At 41.5% G+C, this 13,623-nt stretch overlaps 1 protein-coding gene across 1 annotated transcript in view; it reads right to left on the bottom strand.

Moving 5' to 3' along the window:
- Positions 1-13,623, bottom strand: part of C8B (complement C8 beta chain) — a 36,289-nt gene that overhangs the window by 17,477 nt on the left and 5,189 nt on the right. Inside the window, exons 2-5 of the mRNA XM_048498965.1 lie at positions 8,906-9,062; positions 6,928-7,066; positions 4,539-4,680; positions 2,120-2,252 (exon numbers count right to left, since the gene is read on the bottom strand). Coding sequence (XP_048354922.1) covers positions 2,120-2,252; positions 4,539-4,680; positions 6,928-7,066; positions 8,906-9,062 — 571 coding nt within the window. The remainder of the gene's footprint in view (positions 1-2,119; positions 2,253-4,538; positions 4,681-6,927; positions 7,067-8,905; positions 9,063-13,623) is intronic.

Below are 13,623 nucleotides of genomic sequence, written 5' to 3'. Positions count from 1 at the left end.
CACTCTTCCATCTGCTGTTAGGACCCTGTGGGGGGCCTTGGTGAGTTTCACAGGGCCTGCAAAACTGAATTGTTCCACTGGGCTTTTGGAGAGGCTGGCTGGGGATTGCTTGCCCCTTTTTGATGCTCCCACACTGGACTTTATACCATCTCTAGCACTGCCCTGTATTACATCTTTATTTTTTGGCATTGCTGGCCCCCTGCCGGCCCTAGGATAGGACTAATATGGGTTTTTTAAATTAATAATGGGTTTTATAATAATGGGTTTTATAATAATGCTGCTATTGTATTTTAAGGGATTTTAATGTTCAGTGTTTATAACTTGTATTTTATTGTGCACTGTCTGTTACTGTACACCGCCCAGAGCCCTTCGGGGGTTGGGCTGTCTATAAAATCTAATAAATAAAATAAATAAAATACATGCACCTTTACTGAAGTGGTTATTTACAAATGCTGTGAAGCCACAGATGACTTATGATGACCCCATAGGGTTTCCAAGGCATGAGATGAGCAGTAGCAGCCCTGGACTTCCTTGGTAGTTTCCCATCCAAGTACTAACCAAAGCTGACCTTGCATAGCTTCTGAGGCTTGACAAAATCAGGCTAGCCTGAGTCATCCAGATCAGATGGACTATGGCATACTACTATTACTACAATAATTCTGATAGACTTTAAGGTATCATTTTTATTGCAAGAGTTTAACACAGAAATAACTCCAGAATATTTCACACCCCAGATTTCTTCCAGTGCTCACATCCAGTGCTCACACTCCATGCTCAACAAGCTGGTAGAAGAAACATGTGTAATTCAGTTGAAGTGCATGTGTGTTATCTCTGCAGCATGAATATAAGCCTCTAATCTTTATATGTAAATTAGACTCTTACTAATAAGTTACATGTACATTTACATTCATATTCTGAATGGTCTGTATGAAGAAATGGCTTTCCCCCCTTGAGTTTGAAGGGAATGTTTCAGCATTTTTCCCCCCTCTAGGCAGGAGGCTTCAACCTCACTCAGCCACTAGAAGTGCTAATTCAGCTAGCTAGAGACAATGGGGTGGGTTAATACCCCCCCCCCTTCACCAAGCAAATAACAGAGATTTGGAGGTCTTCAAAGGATAGAAGGGCCTTAGGAAGAAAATCCCAGAAGATGGCAATAAAAGTTACCTTGATCCAGACTGACCAGGTCAAAGGGATGGGGTTTGGGAATTGATAAAATCTTTGGGAGCAGGGAGAAAGGTTTCTTCGGGCTGGGACCATTGAAGGGAACAGAACTCTTGCCAGAGCTTTAGAGGAGGCAGCCATTTTGGCCATGTGCTGACCAAAGGAACTGAAGGACATCTTCCAAAAACGGAGAATCTGTAGACAGCTGTAACATCCTAAGTTTTTAAGCCTACCCTATTCTAACTTATGATAGGATATGTATAAAGGGAGGGACAGAGGAATTGCATTTAGCCCTCATTTCTTTTACATCCTTTGATCGATCTGGTACTGTGCTAAATGTATGCTTGTAAACATTGTCTTTTTAATAAATACTTTTAAACATTGGATGTTGGTAGCAGTTCTCTGTACCACATATACCTCCATCATCTTGGACAAACTATTTTATGAAGGGGGCAACAGGATGGGGGAAGGCTAGTGATAGGCAATCAGCTTTTCCTCCAGGGGTACCCCAGGCTGTAAATTGTCCTCATGGTGTCCGGGAATGGGGAAGCAGGAGCTGGGAATTCCTGACCTTCCCTAGTGGGAAATTCCTATGAAGGTTAGATGGTGGCACAGTTACAGAGAGAGAGAGAGAGAGAGAGAGAAGTCCCTCCAGGAAGAGTTAGGATCCCCTGAGACAGGGCTGGGTGGAATAGAGCCTGCAGGTCAAAGCAGCCCTGTTCAGCCAGTGTCTGAAAGTCATCCTTTTGAAGGAGTAATGAACCTTCTGACATCAGATAGTTTCTCTGAGCAAGTCTTCAGGAGGATCCCTAAAATTGTTTGAAAGTACTTCAGAATTTCCCAGGTTATCTGAAATCCCTATGAAATAGGGATTCACATATTCACATTTACAGATGTGATGATAATGGATCCACAATAACATCTATTTAATCTGCACATACTGCTCCTTGATGCTTACCTGTGCCAAATAGCTTTCTACATTGTAGGGTTTTCTAAATCGGGTGTCTGCAATGTACTGAGGAGCACATGCTCCTGCATAATATCTATGATCAAAAACCAATCCTTCCAGATCATTTGTGAAGATATTTAATCTGGGGAAACAGGATTTAGATAAAATTTGCACATTAGCTGTCAGTTGTACACAAAATAAGTTATTCACAGTTCCTTTGGGTTCTGCAGTAAGAATGTTCTATATTCTGGCCTGGCCAGGGAGCTGTGGAAAAGCTTGCTGAGTGGTGGAGGCATTTAAGATGTCAAGGGCTTGCTAAGCATGCTTTGGGAAAGCATGAGGGCTGTCAAGAAGTGGATGCAGGAGAGCTGTGGAGGGCCTGCAGCCTCTTGGAAGGCTTCTCCTACCTCCCCCCCCCCCGGTTCCCACATATCCCACAGTCTCATGGTAGCAATGGGTTTGTGGGTAAGAAGGAATGCATGTGGTCAAACCCTGTTCTCCTTGCATGTATCATGCTATTCACAAGGAGTAGCCTAATTAGTAGAGTTGGTTCTATTCAGGGTAGCCCAACAGCAAACTGAGGGCTCAGCTCCCTGCTTGTGATGAACAGGCATTTAGTCAGTCAATTAAGTGTGTATTTAAGCATGTCCCCTCTAATTTAACATATGCTCAATAATGTATCAAGATTAGATTTCATATTGAAAATGTATCGAAACTGGAATGTTGATCCCTGAACTGAATCAGTCCTTTATACTGCAGACTTTGGTGGGCTGGGATGCCTGAATTGGCCCTTAGTGAAACTGATTGCAAGCCAGACACTTTATTTACTTGGGCAAAGATGTAAAGCACGACATAATAGAAAAGAAATTAAAAATATTCTAAGCAAATAAATACATTCTAAATAAGGAAACCTTTAAATCACAAGAATTAATGTCCAGTGCATTTTCAGTTTTCTGGTTTCTTATAATCAGTGGAAAACAACATTCAGTGAGAAGAGATGAGATAATTTCTCATAGGAAGACAATCAGCTTTTCATCTCCGAGGAACATTTACAGCAGTAGTCAAGCAGAATCTGACTGTATTCAGCTAATGACCAATCACTCATGGATATGGCTGGTGACAGATTACAGTGTCCATAATTTGTGTAACATATCAAGGATGGAACAATAGAATATGATAGAGGTCCTATTCATATTTTTACATTGTGTGAAGTTAAAGCAGAAAAAGTGAAATAGGATGACGACAGCAGACCCCACCCCAACATATAGGCACAGACAAAAAATAAAATGCAAGCTTTATCCATCATGCCTACATACTGATAAGTTTTCCATGCTTACGCTCAGTACTGATAAACACAAAAAGGTTAGGGTCAGTGAACACAATACTGATCCCCCTTCTAGGCTTTGATTCTATCCTTTTTGAACATCTGGATAGAGCTAAAGGAGAGATTGAATGATTATTTGAGAGAGATTGGGTGATATAAGGATGTGCCTCTGCAAGGCTAGGGGTGAGAAAGCCTTGCGGACAACATTATTATTGCTTCATTTATACTTGTCCTTTCTCACTGAGACTCAAGAGGTGCCAAGAGGCATGTTGGGGGTGTAGGATATGGTAGGATACAGAAAAGACAAAGGACAGCAAGGTTGGAGAGTTTGTTTAGCTCTTCTATGCATTTGGCAATTTACTTCGTCAGGAGAGCCAATACAAAATACAATAATAAATTCATGGGTAGCCCGATCCAGAGCCCTAGGGCAGCCAATACAAAATACAAAAATGCCTCCAGAGGGCTTTTTGGTGGCAGGGGGAGGCAAAATACAAAAAACTATCCCTGCTGCTGAAAAGCCTTCCATTGTGCTCAATGGACTTAAGCGTGGTGTAAGTCCATGCCCTGGGCAACGGCGTCCTAGCAGGCAAATTCAGGGTGGAAATTGACAAAGGTCGGCAGGTTAACATACATTGTGTTACCAAAGAGGTACCTAACCTCACCAGTCCTCCTGTGATGTGCCTTTATGCAGACTCGTCTAAACATTCTTCCCTTGATGGTCACAAGGGGAAGATTTTTCCACGTTTCCTTGCAAGAACGTTTATGTAACTGCTTCCTCAAGCAAGTTGAGACCACTGAACACATTCTATTGTACTGCTTTTAAACTACTGTAATATCAGATGAACAGAAGATGTGGCTAAATTTCTTGTCTCTATTTTACTAAATGTATATAAACTGAACAATTGATGTTAATACCCTTGATGTTTTACCTATGCCATTAAAGGTGAATGAATGAATGAATGAATGAATGAATGAATTTAAAAGGGTATGTGTGTCTGATGCTGCAGGCTAGCTATGTTTTTAAATGTGGGACCAAGTTATTCCAAAATGAAAATTATCTTGCTTGGCATGAAGCTGATTGGTAGAAAATACAGAAGTGCTTACCCACTTGCTAGCATTTGGATCCCCCAGTATTGTTCTGTGTCTTGGCTGCACATTTTATATACTTTCTTACAATGTTTTTCATCTGAGTGATCCCCACAGTCATTATCTCCATTGCAAAGAAGCCTCCGATTAATGCATCTTCCTGTGATATAGAATGGGAATGAATTAATCGAACATTAATCAATCTCCCACACACAAAACTTGGAAGCTTTATTTCAGCTTTGTTTATTAAGTCAGTGTGGTATACTTGTTTGAGTATAAGATTGCAGCCTGTGAGATCCAAATCCACATCCCCACTCAGCCATGGAAAATTCACCTGATTACCCTGGGTCAACCATTCTTTCTCGTCCTAACCTAGAATCAGAGGCACACTTGCAGTTTTAGGAGATATCTTTAAGACACTGTCAACAGCACAAGAAATCTAGACATATTATATGTAATGACAGCAACAAACAGCAAATACATAATCTAGCCATCTGGATGTAATTTGGATGTTTATACTGAGCACTGAAAATGTTTTCAGTATTTTGAAGGTCATGTACCTAGTCATGTTCCCAGTCCTTAAGAGTTCCATTAAAATGCTTGAAAATATATTCACACCTTTGTCAGTGATTTAGTCTTGAACTTGTACCTATGGAAACTCAGGTCCTTTGTGAGTTTACAGTTTCAGACATGGCTGTGCGCTTTGCAGTTGTTTCCCATTTTGATTTGATTAGCCTGCTTTGAAGCATCCCTAGCTGATCTGATCCAATCTGCTGTTTTGCCTGCCCATCGCTGCCTTGCTTGTTTCCTTCCAGCCCCATTTTTTGTTCCCTGTCTTTGATCTAATGTTAATTCCTGTGAGACCGTCTTGCCCCACATGTCTCTATTCATCCCCTATGTTCTGCAGAGGCACATTTGCTGGTGGTCACTGGCCCTTCCATGACGTGATTGGCTTCTACCCGGGCCAGGGCTTTTACAGCCCTGGTCCCTGTCTGGTGGAACGCTCTTCCTCCATCTATTAGGGCCTGGGAGACCTTGGTGAGTTCCGCATGGCCTGTAAAACTGAGCTGTTCCACTGGCCCTTTGGGGAGGCTGGCCGCTGATGTGTGCCCCCCTGTACCATCTAACAGGGGGGAGGGTTTGAGTCTCGGATGCCGCTAAATGGGGGTTTATTAATAATTACTGGATTTTAATGTATTTATTTTTGGAATTTTGTTTTATCCCATATGTTGTTTTTATTTGTTGCTGATTGATTTGCTTTACTTTGTTGTGCACCACCCAGAGCCCACCCAGCATAGTCAGGAGACACCTGAGCCTACCACAGATAGTTGGGAGGGTGAAAAGTTGGTGACCAAGTCTAGAATCAAACTCTGAAAAACTAGTATTTCCCACTTTCTATGAAATCCGATCTTGCCAAGGTCACCCATAATCTAAATGTCAAGTCTCTTTCCTATAACTTGATCCATACACAAACAATATAATCAAACAATATACTATAGAAACATTAAAAGTTTACAATTATAAGAACCCTCTGCAACATTTAAACACATAAATATGTTTAAGTTATATAATTCATCCTAACTGAAGAATTGCAATTGGTGTTCTTTTTAGCAATCGAGACTATGGTACTGTGCCTAAGAAATCTCTATTGTTTTGCACTGTGATTTGATGTGAGAAAAGCTATTAGCACTCCCAGAATGGTTCTTAATACATTATGTATGTTGATGATGGTGGCTGCAGGTGTTTTTTTTTAAACAATAATTATCTTTTGAAATCTGAGCTAACTAGCTGTGTTTAATTTGAGTTAATATATTGATCCACAAACACTTGGCACAGCAGTTTCTCAATGGCTCTTTCTTCCCTGCTCCTGGCAGTAGTTTATTACACAAGTCATCTAAGAAATTCTTTGTTTTCCATAAACCATTTGCCTCTAGTGCATTGCTGCTGGGGAAATGGAAATGCAGCATGAAATGGTGCAAATGGACAGGCCCTAGTTTAACTGGCCGAGTGTTCCATATAGTAGAGTGAGGCAAAGATATTGCGTGATCTTTATTCTGATCTATTTGGGCTTCTGAAAATAAATCTATAAGGGAAGCAAACAGCAAAATACATTCCATAAACAGATAACTATCGTGTTATTTCAGAAACAGCACATTCACGGGCATAAACATTCTGTTTTTGCCAGTTTTTGTAATCCATCCTTTTAACATATTTCATGAACATGTCTTTCGAAACTTTTCATCTTATGAACAATATCAGATTTCCCTTTCTACAAATTAAACAATTTTGCTTAAAAGGTCAAACCCAAACAATCTTATTATTATGACTTTTTATTAGGTCAGGTTCTATAGATGGCTATTTCATCACTGGTTTCAAATTAAGGAAAGTCATTCACTAATTTACTAACCTGTATCACATAGAAAACCTTCACATCTAATTGTATTTCTGCACGGGCTGTTCGGAACACAGTCCTCGGTTTCTTTGTCCGAGTAATCACATGGGTCACCACTAAACTGAGAAGGCCGTTCCACATGGGCAAATCTATACTGTAATAGAATAGATATCAGGAATTCCAGGTCTCTTAAATTATGAGGTATTACAGGTAGCTAATACTAATACCAAACATTTTTAGTAAAGGTCTTGTTTCTGTATATTCTATCCCATACCATCATGTCAAGCACACTAGTAACACTTCTGTTAAGTATATAAGAAAGAGCCTGTTATTTGATCTTTTACTTTTAAAAAATGTTGAGAACTAAAAGACTAGCAGCTGCCTATCAACTCTGCAATTGAATAGTGATTTGTCAACATATTCCTTTGTGTATTAGAGTATAGCACAACTCTTTCTGGCTGATATCAGAACAGGAACAGCAATGTAGGTATATAACAGCCCTAGAAAAATAGGTTGCAGTCTTTGTCTTGTAGCAACTTAATTCTTCTGCTTTCTATCAAATGCTAAGACATCTAACAGAGAACAGGAAGCTATGAAGAAGCACCTTGAGATTCTATTGCATATAGCTGAACAAACTTCTGACCGACTAGTTCAGTATTGTCTGTGTGTACCAAGTTAGCTATATAAGTGGTCTATAGAAAGCATCTACTTCAGCAGGGCTAGGTCTTTTAGTTACTATTTCACAACCCAGAGTCATAATGATAAATAATGACATGTATGCTGGGGCCTTAAGCAAAGCCTAAGAGCGAGAACTCAATTTTTTCTAAAAAAATCTTATCATGGTGACAAGATGATATTATACAATGCTTTTGAAAATAATGGGAATTTTACCACTAATATCTGTAACAATCAAGGCCTGTGTCTGAAGACATTTTGGAGGTAGAAAATGCTCAAGGATGAAAAATGAGTAGTTGTGAGCCATAATCTTCCACTCATAAACAGGGATATTGAGGGCACTTCATACAAATTGGCCTATTGCAAGTGCATTGTAGCACAACTAGTAAAGAATAATGGCTTCACTAGACCCCATGACTTTGTGGGCATGACTGAGAAGTTAGCTGCCATAGACTTAAATCAACATGAGTACATGGGAAGAACCTTGCAAAATGTGCAAGCATATTTTTCTGTTCAAGTTTATAGGACCAGGCACTGTGCAGCAGTGCACTTCCAAACACTATGCAACCAATCAGGTCTCACTTAAGATCTTATGAGATCTTTATTTGAACATCAGTAAATCTGTGTCCCATAGACTGAGCTGAAATATGCAAATTCCCATTAATAGAAACATGGAATAGCCATAAAATAAAGCTAGTATCTATCTTTTATTTGGATTGGGGTAGTGAAGTCTGAGCTAGTGTGATGGTCATAGAAATTTGCCAACTGATTAACAAACAAAACTGCTAAAACACTTGTAATTCAATTACTGTGAAGGAGAAAGTTTTCAATTTGGCAAAGTACCACAAAGTAGTAAAGGCCCTAACAATAGAAGTACTTTAGTGGGGAAGGCTGAAGACTGAAAAGAGGTCTCAGGAACGTGAGAAACTAAAGAGAAGGAACCTCAAAAGCCAGGTCACTGAGTGAGTGTGACAAAATAGGCAATGTGGGAAAGAAGAGGAGACCAGGAAATAAGGTAAGAGTAACTGATGAAATAGGTAAGTCTTAAGGTCAGTATTAACATCAGGAGGGCCTTGTACAAGGTATGCATATGAATGTATATGTGTGAGAAGATAGCAACACAAAGAGGAAAAAGAAGTTCAAGGAAGGCTAGTTACTTTTAAGGGACAGTCAATGGGAAGAGAAAATAGACCTGAAGACACTGTGGAGGATGGAAGACAGAACTGGCGGAAAATTCATATTCATTTTAACTAGCCATCTGCAAGCTTTTAGTTGCAATGCACTGAGATTCTTCATACGTAGGACACAAACAACTCACTCTTTTCTTCTGGCAAGATTCACAAATGCTCCATGAGGACCAGCTGGAAATGATACAATCAATAGGCTGTGGAGGATTGTTTGGAGATCGACGCCATCTGCTTCTGGTCACATTGATATCAGCATCATTTAGGTGAAAAGAAAATTCCTTTTCTCCACTGCATGTTGATGGAGGAAAAATATTTTTAACTAGGATCGCTCAGTAAGGTATCTTATTGTGATTCATGCACCCTTATGGACACTCCTTATCCACAAAGAGATAAATAAGTATACAGTACTATAGACTAAGGTTGTCAGGTCCCCTCTGGCTACCAGCAGGGAATGGGGTGTGCGTGGATAAAGTTGCCATCCAGTTTAGGAAACTTTTGGAGGTTCGGGGATGGAGCCTACAGAGGACAGGGAATTCAGTGGGATACATTGTGCCCCATCCCCATGCAAGAATCCACTTTCTTTGGAGGAACTGATCTCTGTAGTCTGGAGATGAGCTGTAATCCCAGGGGATTTTCAGGCATCCCCTACAGACTGGCATCCCTAATATAAAGTACCGCTCTCACCACTTCCCAGCGCCCCAAACCGCCAACATTAGCCATGCTAGCAGATGCTAATATGGTTATGTGACTGCCCATCATGCATGCAGCACTCTACCTGGAAAAGTGCCAATAAAGGCTAGGGAAGTGGAATGACTCCATGTGGACTAGTATTCTGAATACCACTGGAAGTTTGTGGGTTTGAAAATCAGAAAGCCAGTCTTTGTATAGCCAGGGAAGTCATCCAGATAGGGCTAGATAGAGTTTTTAAAAGCAAGTCATAAAATAGGACATTAGTGATAAGATTTTAAAAGATTAGGTTTAATGTTATAAATTTTGTTTCTTTCCTCTAGCTGATTTTAATTTTTCCCACTGCTGGGCAGTAGGTTCAGTGGGTGAAACTCTAAGCTTTTCATGTTTCTGAAAATAAAGCTTTTTTTTTAAATTTCATTTTAGAACAATTCTTCTGTGCCTTCACCAATTCTTTTGAACTCTAATATCAAGAATGTCAGGGTAGTGGCATAGTTAGGGGGCATGGGGGTGGGGGTGGTGGCTTGAGCCCTGGGCATCACTTCCATGGTTCATATGGAGGGTGCATTGCATGCCTCCCACAATTGTACTCCTTCCTTGAACTCTCACCAAGTTCAGGAAAGGCTTGGAGTTAAACACAACCTGTAGTGTTGACCTCACTCCAAAGCTCCACATGGAGCTGGAAGAGGGGCCAGTCAGGCTTACCCTACTCCCAAACTCCACATGTAGTTTGGGAGCATAAAGGACTCATTTGACGCTGGATTTGGGTGGCCTGGGACAAGTTTTATACTGTTGGCTCTGCCCTCTCCAAGCTCCACCTCCTGTCAGGTGAGCTTGGGGGCAGAATCAACAGTCTAAAGCTTGAGCCAGTGAGTTCAGAGGCTCAGTTTGAAGCCTGCAGTTTAAAACAGGACCCGGGCCACCTGGAGGTAGTGTTGATTAGGCCCTCCACACTCCCAAACTCCAGGAGTTTAGGGGGCGGTGCCACCATTTCCCTCAGCTATGCCCAGTGGTGGGATTCAGCCGGTTTGCACTGGTTTGCAAGAAGCAGTAACTAATCCCACCACGACACCCCTGGCCCCTGTGCCCCACCCCCATGCTCCATTTGAGCCGGGGGCTTCAGCAGCTGGGGAGGCTGCAGCAGTCGGCGGGCCACAGCTTGCCGCCAGCTGCTTCTGCCTCCTCGATTTCCATCGGTGGTGGCCCTGGCCACCACCAATGGAAATGGAGGAGGAGGCCTGGCCACCGCCTGGCCCTAGCCCTAGCCCTAGCCCTAGCCCTAGCCCTAGCCCTATCCACTGCCGATGGAGACTGAGGAGGAGGCAGAAGCAGCCGGAGACAATCTGTGGCCGCAGCCCCGCCAGCTGCTGCAGCCTCATCTCCCGCTTCGATCTCCACCACTGATGGAGGTTGAGTCTTGGAGGGCAGCAACCGGTTCCGGTTGAGTGGGAGGGGTGGGGTGCCACCCCCCGCTCAACCCGAACCGGTTGTTAAATTATTTGAATCCCACCACTGGTTATGACCCTGTGTCATAGGTAATACATTAGTCAGCCTTAGCTATAAAAGGAGTTTTTTTAATTAAGTGTGATCCCAGTTGTAGCATGAGGTGTAGTTTAAGGTGAAAAGAAGAAGAGGAATGAGGACCCTTCTTTGAATTCCCAGCTTTAATTTCTTTTTAAAATGCAAGTCTTTAGCACTTTTGGTTGCGTGTAAGTGAAAATGCGAAAGCAGGTTTTGTCTGAATTGCCTAGGAAAGGATAGAGGAAAGAAAGCTACTAGGAAACTGTGTCAGAATTTGGCTCACTTGATCAAACTCTTATCTTGTCTGTCCCATCACTTTCTATGAACATTGGTTCATTCCTGCTTCTCCCTTTAGTGTCTGCGCTGACTAATGAGAACATTGGGAAGAAAACTGAAATCAGTATATAATGGGTTGGCAATTGGGAAACTTCCCTCAGGAGTAGTTGGGGGATGGTAGGGGAGCAGTAGCAGACAATAAAGAGTGCCATTGAAGAGCAAATGGTATGGCCTATTACAGTGATACAGCTGCCTTAAAGTCTTCTATGCTCACCAAAATACAGCAACTGCTGCACATGTACATTGGAGGTGGGAGGCAATAAACTGGCACTAACCTCTCAGTTATATTTTGCAAGTAATTAATTTTCATGATTTTAATTTTTTTAAAAAAGAATAGTCCATCAATTTAAAGCCACAAGATTGCAACCATATGTTTTCAAAGACACAGGCAATAGATATGTTACCTATTGGTGTGCTGATGTACAGTGATTAATACTGTGATTCAATACGATTAAAATACCTTCTACCCATGACATCATCAGGTCTCACCCAATGAGTCTTAGGCCTTGGGGTGATGACGACCTGGTAATGCTGTCTCCCCATGACCATAACATTTCTAGATATGGAATTGCATAAAGTGCGGAAGAAGAGGAGGAAGAGGAAGAGGAAGAGGAAGAAGAAGAAGAAGAAGAAGAAGAAGAAGAAGAGGAGGAGGAGGAGGAGGAGGAGGAGGAGGAGGAGTTTGGATTTATACCCCACCTTTCTCCCCTGAAAGGAGACTCAAGATGGCTTACAAACTCCTTTCCCTTCTTCTCCCCACAACAATCACTTTGTGAGGTCGGTGGGGCTGAGAGAGTTCCAAAGAACTGTGACTAGCCCAAGGTCACCCAGCAGGAATGTATGATTGTGGAAACACATCTGGTTCACCAGATAAGCCTCTGCCACTCAGGTGGAGGAGTGGGGAATCAAACCCGGTTCTCCAGATTAGAATCCACCAGCTCTTAATCACTACACCATGCCGGTCCACTGTAACAGGACAAAAGGCTAAATATATTACAACACATTGCACACACACTGCTTATGAATATAATCTTGTGTGTACACAACTGTGGCTGCCTTTGGAAAAAGGCGACTGACAGATTACCTTTGATCCCTCTTTCCAATGAAATGCCCATGCAGTTTTCTTATATTGGGAAGAAAGAAATGATCCGCCACATTTTGCAAGACTTTGGAGGCCTCCACATGTATATGCCAATGTGAAGTGAGGAGTATGAAAGGAACCTATTATTTCTCGTCTACATTTATATGATCTGATTGTAATTTCACTCTGACATTCCATCAATGATTTCACTCAGAACACAGAAAAGCCTTAATATTTCAATCTGACACTTTGAAGATTGGGGGTGTTGTTTACCCCATAAAACATGACCAATCTTATGTTAAGTACTCTTTTTCTCAGACAAGGATATTAATAAAATGCTGATACTCAAGTGTGAGTCTTATGTGTATAAAAGCGGTAGGGGGGAGTAGGGTGGAATGCTGTAATGGCACAAACATTAAATATCAGCAGACGTCACAGTGCATCAGTAGGGAAAAATCATATTTCCTAGAAATTTAGGATTTGAGAAGTAATATCCTGGAAATAACATTATGTATTTTCATGGTGATCAGTATGTCTTGTGGTTCACCAAGCCAAACGCAGTGTACTTAACAGGCAACAAATTCACCTAATTTCCTATTGCCTTGAAAAGACTCCAAAACTGGGAGTGGAGGTATATCAAACACATGGCTGAACATACTATTTGATTTGTGGACTATGCAATTCAAGGGCCTACAAATTTTACAGATTTGATTTAATAAGATTCCTTAGGACTGAAGAGGGAAGAAATCCCTCAGGTAGGACTTAGGCTGAATTCAGAAGTCTCATCAACCCAGTTTAAGCCTGGCTTGCCTTGTGGTCATGCAAACACCCTTTCTGCTCCATTAAAATCATAATAAAAACGCTGATGGATTAAACCAGTAGTCCACTGAGAACAGCATCCCATTTTACACAGTGGCTAACCAGTTGCCCTGTAGGGCTAACAAACAAGACAGAGAGGGCAATGCCTTCCCTTGATATTGCCTCCTTGCACTGGCATTCAGTTTTTCAGAAACTTTCTATATTCATGGACATCCCTACATCTACCACTTTCTCCATTCTTGTATACAGTGTTACACGTAACATGCAAATGCAGGGTTAGTTGCATATACATATGCAAGATGCATGTTACATATAAGATACAAATACAGGTATGTGCAGGGGCGTAACGAGGCAAACTGTAGTCCTGGGCAAAACCTGAGTTGGATGCCCCCCACCACAACTAAA

The sequence above is a fragment of the Sphaerodactylus townsendi genome, linkage group LG05, assembly GCF_021028975.2.
Source record: "Sphaerodactylus townsendi isolate TG3544 linkage group LG05, MPM_Stown_v2.3, whole genome shotgun sequence".
NCBI lineage: Eukaryota > Metazoa > Chordata > Lepidosauria > Squamata > Sphaerodactylidae > Sphaerodactylus > Sphaerodactylus townsendi.
This window is presented reverse-complemented; position numbering and strand designations above follow the sequence as displayed.